Source organism: Ovis canadensis, chromosome 21, assembly GCF_042477335.2.
Source record: "Ovis canadensis isolate MfBH-ARS-UI-01 breed Bighorn chromosome 21, ARS-UI_OviCan_v2, whole genome shotgun sequence".
NCBI classification, from domain to species: domain Eukaryota; kingdom Metazoa; phylum Chordata; class Mammalia; order Artiodactyla; family Bovidae; genus Ovis; species Ovis canadensis.
Window position 1 is genome coordinate 27,142,639 of NC_091265.1, and position 13,609 is coordinate 27,156,247.

At 37.9% G+C, this 13,609-nt stretch overlaps 1 protein-coding gene across 10 annotated transcripts in view; it reads left to right on the plus strand.

The window, feature by feature from the left end:
• The window catches only part of DLG2 (discs large MAGUK scaffold protein 2), a 2,361,423-nt gene that overhangs the window by 1,431,919 nt on the left and 915,895 nt on the right, over positions 1 to 13,609 (plus strand). Inside the window, exon 1 of one of the 10 annotated variants that reach the window (XM_069564811.1) lies at positions 9,284 to 9,644. The exons of 8 other annotated variants lie outside the window; for them this stretch is intronic. In XM_069564811.1, the coding sequence (XP_069420912.1) occupies positions 9,540 to 9,644 (105 nt within the window). In that variant the 5' untranslated portion in view covers positions 9,284 to 9,539. Of the gene's footprint in view, positions 1 to 9,283; positions 9,645 to 13,609 lie in introns of those variants that run through there. One more of the 10 variants, XM_069564814.1, reaches the window with a different exon arrangement.

The following is a 13,609-nucleotide window of genomic DNA, read 5'->3' on the forward strand; positions in this document are numbered from 1 at the left end:
CACTTGTTTCCAGTTTTTTACTATTACAAATAAGGCTGCTATAAATGTTTTTATACAAGCCTTCAAATCAGCATATACTTTCATTTGTCTTGGATAAATACCTAGGAGTAGTAGAATGGATAAATCTTAGAAGGTACGTGTTTAACTTTTTAAGAACCCGTGAAACCATTCATATTCCCACCAGCAGTATATGAGGAGTCCAATATTATACATCTTAATGAATCATTGATATGGTCAGTTATTTTTTTTTAGTATTATTCCTTCTAATTGGAGTGTGGGAGTATTTTTATTTCTCTAATAATAGTGTTACTCTTTCACAGGCTCATTTGAGACATATATATCTTCATTTATGGTGTCTATTAAAATGCTTTGCTCATTTTTGACTCTTTTATTATTAGCTTTGAGAGTTCCTCATATATTTTAGAAACAAATCCTATATTAAATATATAGTTTGTAACTTTGCTTGCATTTTCTGACTTGTCTTTTCATTCACCTGACAATGTTTCATGGAACAGAAAATTTCCATTTGTCAGTGTCCAATTTATCAATTATTTTTCTCTTATGGTCGTGCTTTTGGTGGTGTATCTAGCACCAAATATCTTTAGATCACAAAGATATTCTGTGTTTTAGAAGTTCCATTTTAGGCTTTATATGTAGTTCTATATTCTATCTTGAGTTTTTATGTAGTAAGAGGTATACATCAAAGTTTGTTATTTTGCATATGGGTATCTAATTATTGTGCCAACATTTGTTGAAAAGATTACCTTTTCTTTAATGAATTGCCTTTGCACCTTTGTTGAAAATCAGTTGGCTACAGGTGTGTGGGTTGATTCCTGGAGTTTCTAGTCTGTTGTGTACACGCTAAGTTGCTTCAATCGTGTCTGACTCTTTGCTACCCCATGGACTGTAGCCCTCCAGGATCCTCTCTCCATAGGATTCTCCAGGCAAGAATACTGGAGTGGGTTGTCATTTCCTCCTCCAGGGAATCTTCTCGACCCAGGGATCAAATCTGAGTCTCTTTTGTCTCCTGCATTGGCAGGTGGCTTCTTTACCACTGGTGTCACTTGGAAAGACCTATTCTATTCCACTGATCTGTTTATCTGTTCACGAGTGCCGAGTTGTTTGATTACCTTTAGCTGTACAATAAGTCTAGAAAACAGGTAGTATTGTTTCTCTGATTTTATTCTTCTTTTTCAAAGTTGTTTTGGCTAGTCTAGATTCTTTGGCTTTCCCTATGAGTTTAGAATCAGCTTGTACGTTTCTCTGAAACAAACAAATAAGCAAACAGATAACCTTGTAGGGGTTTTGATTGGGTATGCATGGTACTGAACCTATAATTTTCAGTATATGACATCTTAACAATATTGAGTCTTATTACCCAGGAACTTCATGTGTCTCTCCATTAGTATGTCTTTAATTTCACTGAGGAAAGGTTTGTGGTTTTCAGTGCACATGGCTTATAAATATTTTATAAAGTGTATCCCTAAGTTTTTTATGTTTATAACCTTATGGTAAATAGTATTATCGTTTTATTCTTCATTTATTTATTGCTGGTAAAGAGAAATAAATTGGTTGCTGTATACTGATCTTATGTTCTGCAATTTTGCTAAGCTCACTTATAAATTCTGAAGTTTAGATTCCAGATTTTCTACATAGACAGTTATGTCAAAAGTAAAGAAAGATACTTTTATTTTTTTCTTTTCCAACATTTTTTCTTGACCTGTTTAACTGTCTAGAACCTTCTAGAATGCTGAACAGAAATAGTAAGAAGGGGCATCCTTATTTTGTCCTGAGATATTTTTTTCCTTTCCTTAACCAGGAATTGATATTGGTTTTTGCAAAGTGTTTTCTTTGTGCCTATTGAGCACAGGGATTTTTTTCCTTTCTTTTTCTTTTCTTTAGATGTTTGTAATATGGTGAATTATATTAGGTCATTTTTAAGGGTTAAACCTACTTGATTATGATGTATTACTCCCTTTATATGTTATTGGATTCAATTTGCTAAAATTTGTTTAGAATTTTTTTTCATGTATATTAACGAGGGCATGGTCTTCCCTGGTGGCTCAGTGGCAAAGAACAGGCCTTTCAAGCAGGAAATGTGGGTTCAATCCCTGGGTCAGGAAGGTCCCCTGGTGAAGGAAATGGCAACCCACTCCAGTATTCTTGCCTGGGAAATCCCATGGACAGAGGAGCCTGGTGGAATACAGTCCATGTTGTAGAAAAAATGTCAGATATGATGGAGCAACAAAGCAACAATGAGGGCATGTGAATATTTGCTTTTCTTCTAATACTTTCATCTAGTTTGGTACCAAGCTATTGATGGCCTCAAAAAAAAAAAAAAAGGCAACTTGTATTTTTTTTTCCTCTTCAGTTCTCTGAAAAAATTTGTGTAGAATTAATTTTTTTTTTCTTAAATGGAATTCATCAGAAGGCATCTGGTCCTGGAGTTTCCTGGGGGTTAAGTTTTTAATTAAAAAATAAAAACTTTGTTAGGAATATGGCATGGCTATTTAGATTACGTATTTTTCTGGAGTGAACTTTAGTAGCTTAAAACTCTCAAGGAATTGTTCCATATATGAGGTCAAATATATTGGTATAAAGTTGTTTCCAAGATTTCCTTATTAGACCTTCCAAGGCCATAGGATCTGTAGTGATGCTACACTCATTTCTAAGCTTGAAAATTTTTCTTCTTTTCATTAGTCTTGCTACCAGGTTTTCAATTGTATTGATACCCTCAAAGAAGTAGCTGTTAGTTTTATTTTTTTCTATTTTTCCCTTTTATTCTGCCTTATTTGGCTTCAATTTGATAGATTCTTTTTTTATTTTAGTAAGGTGTAAGCTGAGATCATTAATGTAAGACTTTCTTTCTTTTCAAATACAAGTGTTTAGTGATGTATAGTGTTAGTTGCTCAGGCATGTATGATTCTTTGTGAGCCTGTCTACTAGCACGCCAGGCACCTCTGTCCATGGGATTCTCTAGGCAAAAATACTGCACTGGGTAGCCATCCCCTTCTCCTGGGGGTCTTCCTGACCCAGGGATCAAACTCAGGTCTCTTGCATTGCAAGCAGATTCTTTACTATCTAAGCTACCACAGAAAATCTATTATTTCCTTCAGTCAGTTCAGCTCAGTAACTCAGTCATGTCAGACTATTTGCCACCCCATGGACTGCAGGACGCCAGTCTTCCCTGTCCATTACCAACTCCAAGAGCTTGCTCAAACTCTTGTCCATCGAGGCAGTGATGCCATCCAGCCATCTCATCCTCTATCATCCCCTTCTCCTCCTGACTTCAGTCTTTCCCAGCATCAGTGCCTTTTCCAATGAGTCAGTTCTTTGCATCAACTGGCCAAAGTGTGGGAGTTTCAGCTTCAACATCAGTCCTTCCAATCAATATTCAGGACTAATTTTCTTTAGGATTGACTGGTTGGATCTCCTTGTAGTCTAAAGGAGGCTCAAGAGTCTTCTCCAACACCGCAGTTCAAAAGCATCAGTTCTTTGATGCTCAGCTTTCTTTGTAGTACCACTCTCAATCCACACATGACTACTGGGAAAACCATAGCCCTGACTAGATGGACCTTTGTTGGCAGAGTAATGTCTCTGCTTTTTAATATGCTGTCTAGGTTGGTCATAGCTTTTCTTCCAAGGAACAAGCATCTTTTAATTTTATGGCTGCAGTCACTATCTACAGTGATTTTGGACCCCCCCCAAAATAAAGTCTGTCACTGTTTCCATTGTTTCCCCATCTATTTGCCATGAAGTAATGGGCCTGGGTGCCATGATCTTAGTAGTTTGAATGTGGAGTTTTAAGCCAACTTTTTCACTCTACTCTTTCACATTCATCAAGAGGCTCTTTAGTTCCTCTTTGCTTTCTGCCATAAGGGTGATGTCATCTGAGTATCTGGGGTTATTGATATTTCTCCCAGCAGTCTTGATTCCAGCTTGTGCTTCATCCAGCCTGGCATTTTGCATGATGTACTCTACATATAAGTTAAATAAGCAGGGTGACAGCATACAGCCTTGACGTACTCCTTTTCCTATTTGGAACCAGTCTGTTGTTCCATGTCCAGTTCTAACTGTTGCTTCTTGACCTGCATACAGATTTCTCAGGAGGCAGGTCAGGTGGTCTGGTATGCCCATCTCTTTCAGAATTTTCCACAGTTTGTTGTGATCCAAACAGTCAAAGGTTTTGGCATAATCAATAAAGCAGAAGTAGATGTTTTCTTGGAACTCTCTTGCTTTTTTGATGATCCAGTGGATGTTGGCAATTTGATCTCTGGTTCCTCTGCCTTTTCTAAGTCCAGCTTTAACATCTGGAAGTTCATGGTTCACGTACTGTTGAAGCCTGGCTTGGAGAATTTTGAGCATTACTTTGCTAGCGTGTGAGATGAGTCCAATTGTGTGGTAGTTTGAACATTCTTTGGCATTGCCTTTCTTTGGGATTGGAATGAAAACTGACCTTTTCCAGTCCTGTGGCCACTGCTGAGTTTCCAAATTTGCTTGCATATGGAATGCAGCACTTTCACAGCATCATCTTTTAGAATTTGAAATAGCTCAGCTGGAATTCTATCACTTCTACTAGCTTTGTTCATAGTGATGCTTCCTAATGCCCCCTTGACTTCTCATTCCAGGATATCTGGCTCTAGGTAAGTGATCACACCATCTTGATTATCTGGGTCATGAAGATCTTTTTTCTGTATAGTTCTTCTTTCCTTAAGTACTGCTTTAAGGGCATCCAAAAATGTTGATACATTGTAGTTTTATTTCATTCAGTTCAAAATGCATTCTCACTTACTTTTGATTTCTTCTTTGGCCAGTAGGTAATTTAAAAGTGTGTTATTTGCTTGTCAAATATTTTGGGAATTTTCAGAAATTGTTCTGTTGTTGAAATAATTTTACTATGGTAAGAGAATATATTTTCTTTGGCCTGAATTCTTTTAAATTTATTATAATTTGATCTATGGCTCAGAATATGCTCTGTCTTGGTAAATGTTCCATGAGCACTGTGAAGATTGGTGTTGTAGGGTGGAATGTGTTTTTAAAGTTGCATACTCAGTCACTTCAGTCATGTCTGACTCTTTGCAACCCTATGGACTGTAGCCCTCCAGGCTCCTCTGTCCATAGGACTCTCCAGGTAAGATTACTATAGTGGGTTGCCATGTCCTCCTCCAGGGAACCTTCCTGACCCAGGGATTGAACCCACAGTGTCTGCAGGTGGATTTTTTAACTGCTGAGCCACCGGGGAAGTCCAGGTTTTTTAAAGGTATATTAGCCTAAATTGATGGATGGTTTCATAAAGGTTTTACATATCCTTATAGACAGTAACTGCTTAGTATATTAATTATTCAGAGCAGTATATTGAAAACTTCAATTATAATTATGAATTTGTCTATTTCCCCTATTGCTTTGTTTTCTACAGAAAACCATTTCTGTATCCTCAATTCAGCAAGTTCACTGGGTTCCAACTGGATCCCGTTTTTCTGTGATGTGGCCTAGACATTCAAGGTAGTCAATGGGGCAGTCACAGGACTTATCTTGTTTGTTTCCTATCTCCCAGAGTTCACTGATGTTTCTTCTCTGTCCATATTTGACTCATTGTTTCATATATTTTGTTCAGTTTTTTTTTCAGATAGGAATGTAAATCATTGCTCCATTTCTGTTGTCATGAAGTTATATTTAAGCCAGTCCCAGCAGAAAGCTTTCAAATACAGACCTGTTTGAGCATGGCAATACGACCAGATAAACAGTACTTTTAACATTCTGAGTCCGTTAGTCTAATTTAGAGGTATTTCAATATTATGGACATATGGCCTAGTGACTGAGGATTTAACAGAAAATAGTAGCCATTACATATCAGGCATTGTGCTCACAAGAAGAAAATATGTATAACATTCTACTCTGTGGGCAGAGGTAAATGCATACTGAGGGGCAGTTGGAAATAAGTAGAGAATTGACATTATATAATATTTATCTTTGTATCTTAGTGCTTACTTAGCACATAGTAGAGCTCAATAAATGTTTGTTAAACTGCGCCAAATTGAATTACATCAAACATTAGATCAGGTTAAGACTCATGGTGGACTCCACTTGAATATCGAAGGTAATAGAGTTTAGAACTTACAGAAGTGATTGGGTATGAGTAAAAAACATGATATATGTACTGAATAAACAAAAAAGCAATATGACTGAAATGACTGAGCCCCCTAAACCCTCCAAGTGAAGTGAAGTCGCTCAGTCGTGTCCGAGTCTTTGCAACCCCATGGACTGTAGCCTACCAGGCTCCTCTGTCCATGGGATTTTCCAGGCAATAGTACTGGAGTGAATTGCCATTTCCTTCTCCAGGGAATCTTCCCAACCCAGGGACTGAACCCAGGTCTCCCGCATTGTAGACAGATGCTTTACTGTCTGAGCCACCAGGGAAGTCCCTAAACCCTCCAAAGGAGATCAATATTCCTATCTTAAAGAGTAAGGAATAAATATATGACATTTACTCTCTCTTGAGGTTAGTTTCACTGAATTCATGCACACTGATGCTCTAAGAATTGGTTAAAGCTAAGATTGATTAGCATTAACAACAGGAAGCTACTGACATTTTATTCAAGAATAATAATTGTATTCAATAATTGTTACTTGACTCCAATAACAATCATGAAATAGCCAAAGTGTTAGTTGCTCAGTTGTGTCTAACTTTTCGTGACCCCATGTACTATAGCCCACAAGGCTCCTCTGTCCATGGAATTCTCCAGGCAAAAATACTTGAGTGGGTTGCCATGCTCTTCTCCAAGGGATCTTCCTGACTCGGGGATCCAAGTCAGGTCTCTTGCATTGCAAGTGGATTCTTATCATCTGAGCCTTGGGGTCATGTTTTTTCTTTTTTTCCCTAAAACAACTAGTAATGATCTTTCCCACTCTGACCCTTTATTCTAGCTCTTCTTCTTGAGGAACCTATCTCTGCAAGTCCAAATTATACCCTAACTTCAATCTCTAGCCAAGTGCTAAATCCTCTGTGAAGCTGCCCTAATTTTCCCGGTTGATGTAATTTTTCTTTTTCATTATTTTATAAATAGTTTATACCAGCTCTTCTATGACACCTGCCCTTTTTTAACTTGTCTTTTTTGTTATTTGTGCCCATGTATCATCCTTTCAATTAAACTCTAAGCTCCTTAAAAACAAAAATCAACATCTGATATATCGATTTGCCCATAATACAGTGAAAAAATGTAGCTCATGGGAGATACTTGATATACTTCTTGGATCAATAAGTGAATGAATGCATGATTCCGAGAGGGTTTTTCACATAGAGTTTCTACATGCAGACTGTGGATTCTCTACCTTTTGGCCAACGAGTAAGGAAAGAAGAATCTTTTAAACGATGCTGCTTAAATGAAAAACACAAGGAGGAATCTGATGAACACTAGGTAGAAGAAGTCCAAGGCAGGACAGAAGACCGAGAGACTGAGGTCTGGAGTAACGATGAATATTTGTTCAAGGTATTCAGAAAGCATATTTTGGAGGGCCACTTAGAAAATAACTTTTATTTTCCTCTTGTTTGATCGGAAACACACATACCTGCTAGTGAAGGAGCGCTTTCTGGGAGCTGGGGGCTGGCTGGTCGACTGTACGAGGAAGGAGCATGTGGCTGGGGCAGATGGGAGAGTATAGGGCCAGCGGAGGAGGGCCTGTGGGTGTGAGCTGAACAGAAGAACACCATGAATGGGGGAAGAGAAGGTTGCTAGAATTGATACCTAGAAACAAATTGTCTAATGGCAGGAGCCTTCTGGTGTGTACTCATGAAATATTAAGGAAAAGCAGCCTCCTTGCAAATTAGCCCAGGTAGAAATTTTGAAAGATCAGTTCTACCTGCAATTCCTTCAGTTCAGAATTGAAAAATAAATGAGATAAGAGGCAAACTTTGCCTTTGAGACTCGCACACAGCAAGGTCATTAGTATGAACTCACCCACCATCACCAGGGTACCGATGCAGAAAATCTAGGTAACCCAAATCATGCAGCTCTTCTAAAAATAATACAGCCAAAAATCCTTCATTTATGTTATCACGCTGTTTTCTACAATTTGTACCTTGTTTTACACTCCTTGGATTTTCTAGGTCAATTAAAAGCACAAGTTACTCATCAGGCTATGTATTGCCCTCAGCTTACCCCTTACTCCTAAAAAGACATGAATAGATATCCCCATTGTTGGCTGTGTTAACTAAGTCCTGAGAACATAAATTCCTTTGGAACTTGAAAGTGCTCAGTGCCTTACAAGGTGCATTATCCCTTGCCTCAATGACCTCACAGTCTAAGGGCTAGTGGAGCCGCACCTTACCTTGTGGGCTCCTGTCTTAAGGGAAGGAACATTCAAAGTATGTTGCTCTATGCTGTTGTTCAGTTTTTACTTAGGTTCAACTTACACCTTTTGCTGGGCTTCCCAGGTGGCTCAGTGGTAAAGAACCTGCCTGCCAATGCAGAAGGTGCCGATTCGATCCCTGGGTCAGGAAGATCCCCTGGAGAAGAGAATGGCTACCCACGCCAGTATTCTTGCCTGGAAAATTCCATGGAGGGAGGATCCTGGGGGGCTATAGTCCAGGGAGGAGGGGTGTTGCAAAAAGTTGGACACAACTGAATGATTGAGCCTGCCTACATACCTTTTTGCTAAAGTGTGCAAGCAACTTCTTTTGAATTAACATATTCCAGTGATGTGTAGCCCACTTGCAGGTCCCTGGAATATTTGAAGGTTTGCTTTTCCTGGCATTGTTTATGTAAATTCTACCTAGAAGAAGAACTAAATGTTCCTTTTACCTAAAATATGAAACAATAGAAAGGTCTTCTAATTACTCTTGGATTTTAAGATAAATTATTGACTCCTGTTGTACTCAAAGATTTTCTAGCTAGTTTTTAGAAATAACCCTAGAAAAATAACTGCAGTTAATAAAGGCAGTAATAACCTATAGATGAAAAATATATCACATCTAGATCATAGCTAAACTGAGATAAAAATTGGACATATTAAATGACACTGTGAGAAGGCATGTATTTCACACAGAGCAGACAAGTGTAGACACCTGCCTCTGTGTGTGTGTGTGTGTGTGTGTGTGTGTGTACACTCCCTTCAATTTTACTACTTTTCACAAGCTATTCAAATTCTGCCTCCGGGGCCTGCCACCCAAATCCTCTGGTGGAAATATTTTTTTTTTTACATTTCTCTCCCTCCTACTTCTTTCCCCCCACACACTTATGGTATGTGCAGTTTCGCCAGATCCGTGTAAAGACAGGGCAACACTGATGGGATTGCTTTTCACAAGTGTGGGAACGAAAATCCTTCCCAATGAAAACATCTGTCTCTGTTCAAGTCATGCCCAGTTATCCCCCAAAAGAAATGTTCTGATTAACTTTTTTTTGAAAGTCTTAAGATAGCAGTTTGTGTAGCAGATCTAATTAAGAAGTTTATGTAACAGATCTGCAGGGTTTTTTTTTTTTTTTTCTCCCTTCCTTCTTCAACTGGGTTCTTTGAGCTCAGTTTGAGTGTTACTAGCTTTCGCCATGCAGCGGCCAAGTGCTTCTCGGGCTGAAAATTATCAGCTTCTGTGGGATACTATTGCTTCTTTAAAACAATGTGAACAAGCTATGCAGCATGCATTTATTCCGGTAAGGGACATTTCCTTTTATTTTCCTAGAGACTCTTTCACTTTCCTGCTATTTCTTGCTTTATAGCTATAGGTAAAATGCATATATTCTATGCATTTAAAGATGTGGTATCTTCTTTGTAGTTCTTGTTTGAGAAAAATATGTCTTTTTTTGCTCTGTATGAAATCTGAATGATTAAAGGGTTAATTATTGATCGGTGAGAAAAATGAACAGTGGTCCAGGGAGACTTACCCTACTGAAGAGAGTTTCTAATAGTAACAAGTAGTCGAAAAAGGGCGCAAGATTGATATTCTTCATATTAACATTTGAAACAGTCTACAGTATGTATTTCCTGGCTGGTTCCCCCAAATGCACTTAGAATGGCTTGAATATCTTTTTGCAGTGGGTTTGATACTTAGATCAGGAAGCCAAAAGTTAGTTTTATATTCTGATTCTTTGCTTAGCCAAGTAAAATCTACCATAAAGCCTCTCCCTGAAAAGTGTGTTTGTTCCTTTAGAAAAGTAGTGATACTCTACTTAGAGATTTGTAAAGATGGTTTAGAGATTTATATTTTGAAAGTGCATAGACCCATAAGGTGCATTAATAAGTGAGTGTCATTGTGTTCTCCACTGCAGATACAATGTCTGTGCTTATAATGATCAAACCAGAACAGGCTGGCTACATTTGATAGGCTGAGGTAGGGTGAATGGGACCTGCAAGAAGAATATAGAAATACGTGATTCTTTAAGTAGATCTTTTTTTGAAGGATTGAGATAATCTATTAAAAATAAGAGAACACTCTTTAAAATTAAGACCTGCAAAGAGTTATTTGGAATTCCTTAAGAAAAACATTATTTATGACATAAGAGTTGGTTTCAGTCTTCTTTGAAATACAAGTTGTTTTCAACTGACTCAAGTTAGATTTCATTATGTTTTCCTCAGTAACTGAGGAATCACCTGTTTTAAAGATTTAAAGTTCTCCTCATTGAATACTATTTTCTGATTGGATCTCTGTAAGTTTATCTTAATTGTCGAGGACGTAAAGCATAGTTTTTGCAAGGGTTTAAACCATTCTTGGTGGGAAGCTTTCTAAATCAGATAAAGTTATAATTATTCTACTTTGAGCTGGACTCTGCTATGTAAAGTTTGCTTCTCCTATCTTTATTAAACTCTTCCTCCTTTGTTTTCTCGTGAAGGTTATGATACCCCTGGTGAAGCTCAGGTGTCTCCTCCTTTGTAGAGCTTTCTCTGGCTAGACAGAGCTATTTTCTCCTGTCTCAATTCCTTGAGATCTCAGTCACCTCCAATCTATCACCCAAATTATTTAATTGTATTTTCTTGCAATTGTATTTTCTTTCTTGTATTATATTGCAACTTCTTGGAGCTAAGGAGAAAGGAAAAATACATTCGAAAAAGGAAGCAATATTTGTCGGTGTTTTGTTTTGTTTTGCTTGCAACTTCTTGGAGTTAAGGAGAAAAGAAAAATACGTTTGAAAAAGGAAGCAATATTTGTTGGTTTTTTGTTTTTAGGTATCAAACTCCTTGAATATAGGTTGTATCTATTCCTAGGGTCTACCATAGTGCTTAGCACAACAGAGCGCTTGGTGAGCATGGGCAGAATGAATGAAATCAACAGAGTGTCTCCAGTTCCATCATTTCTAGTTACTACACGGCAGTTTTCATTACCAGCTTTGTCTATACTGACTCCATGAAATTATTTCTATTCAGGTCCATCTGGAGATAACAATAAACCTTGACTGAAGCCCTGCAGTGGCTGCGATGGTGGGAGTGGAATGTGTTAGTGCAGAAGATGGACCTTTCTGGGGAAAAACAGACTTGGTTTCAGTTACTGTAGTCCATGGGCTACTATTCTTCCATTCTCATGCCTGGGCCCCCATATTGCAGACATTTACATAGGCATATTCAATTTCATTCGTATTTTCTTCATTTTGACTCTTCTACATCTTTTCCTAACAATATTAGGAATTTGCCAATCTCCCAACTCTTCTCAGATTGCTTCCAAGTCTTGCATTAAATGTATCATTATGTCATCATAATTTTATGAGGACTACTTTTAGAAAGCATAGCCATTGTTAAAATATTACTACCAGTTGAAAATAATTCTGTTTAAACTGAACCTCAGTTTATTTAGTTTTAGAATATATAATTTAGATCTCAGGAAAGAGCTTCATTTATTCCATATTTTATGTACTTTTTAAACCCAGGGATATGTACTTCATACACACACACACATTTACACACACATACATAACTGAGTATGTGACATTCTTGGCTAATGAGACCCTTCATTTTTTAGGATATCCAGCTATATTCTTAAACTACACATCTTCACAATGATGCATTAAGCATATTAAGGGAATTAAAAACTATATTGACATAATTATCTTCTTAAAAATAGATTTGTTGCCTTTTAAAATGAAACACTAAGAGATGAAAGATATTTAGGAAATGTAGACATACTTTGATGTAGCTGATCTTAGAAACACTGACCTGAAATCTTCACAAGCTGTCTGTGCATCTCCTGTAAATGTGGATTACTAACACAGCATTAGAATACAGGGCCACCTGGCTCGTCTGGATCATCTCTCACACTCACAATAAGCCATAGATCACAAGCAGTGTTTCAGCCAGTGCAGTTGTGTACTAATAATAAACCTTACATAAAATCTCAAGATATAATCTTCCCAAGAGAACCTCCATGTGCAACCTAAAATACACGTTGGAGAGAGGAAACACAGGATAAAGCCTGAAAGTGCACGCCAACTTGTCTCACCATCGCTTTGGCAGACACTGCCTTACCCCTTGCCCAGCTGGAACTTTACCTTCTTTTGCTGAAATGTACAAAACCGGTTTTCCTTGTGCTGCTAGCCACCGTGTTTGGTTTTGGTCTCATGTGAAGGTCATGCAGCTTGCCAAGCACTGGTTGAAATGCTAAAATGGTTACATCAGCAGAACCCCTGATGATACTTATATGGAATTCTGCCCACCAGGAATTTTCAAATGGACCTTGTTGAGTGCCTTAAGTACCCATGAATTGCTCTAAGAATAAAGGGCTGCCAAGCTTCATGGATCTCCGTTGGGTTATGAAGATTAAACAGAATTTGATGATGATGGAAGAGGGCAAGTAAAAAGGAATCGTAAAGATGTTTACAAATTTTGTAAAGATGGTTCATTTTCCATCTGATCTTTCATTCAACCAGTATTTATCAAATATATTTTATGTATCAGAAATTATGTAATATGCCAGGGCAGATAGCAATAAACAGCACGAGTTCAAACCCTACCTTGAGGGCATTTAGATTCAAGTGGATGAGACAAACATTAAATGAGCAATTACATAGATATCTGTACCACACACTTGAATACTATCTTGTGTGAGTTCATAGTATTTGTCACAATTGTAATTAATATTGCACGTGTGCATACACAGATACATGTAATATACATCTATTATCAAAACAGTATAGCAATTACACATATTTTGCAAAGCCACTGCAAACTAAGCAAATAAATCATTCTTCGCCAAATACTTAGTCTTAAAATGCATATTAATTTCTTTAGGAAACAATTTGCACGTCCTTTCTGACACATCCCAGACTTGGTACTCGACTATGAAAGCAATAGTGAATGCTGGGCACCTGTCGTGTGTCACGCGCCGTTCTAGGTCCTTCACATATATTTCATCCAGTCCTGTCAACAACTCTCCGATGTGGGCACTATCATTTCCACTTCACACAATTTACAGAGGTTAAGTAACTTCCTCATGATAACACAGCTAATAGATGGAAAGGCCAGACCTTGAAACTAGTTATCTGGCTCCAGAGCCCATTTTTTTAATGGGTTCACTCGAATAAGGGGAAAATCACTGAAACCAAAACAGCTGCTGCATAGCATGCTGAAAGCACCAATCGAGGGGTATACAAACCACAGTAAATGCAGCAGGGTGGACATGACCCATCTGCTT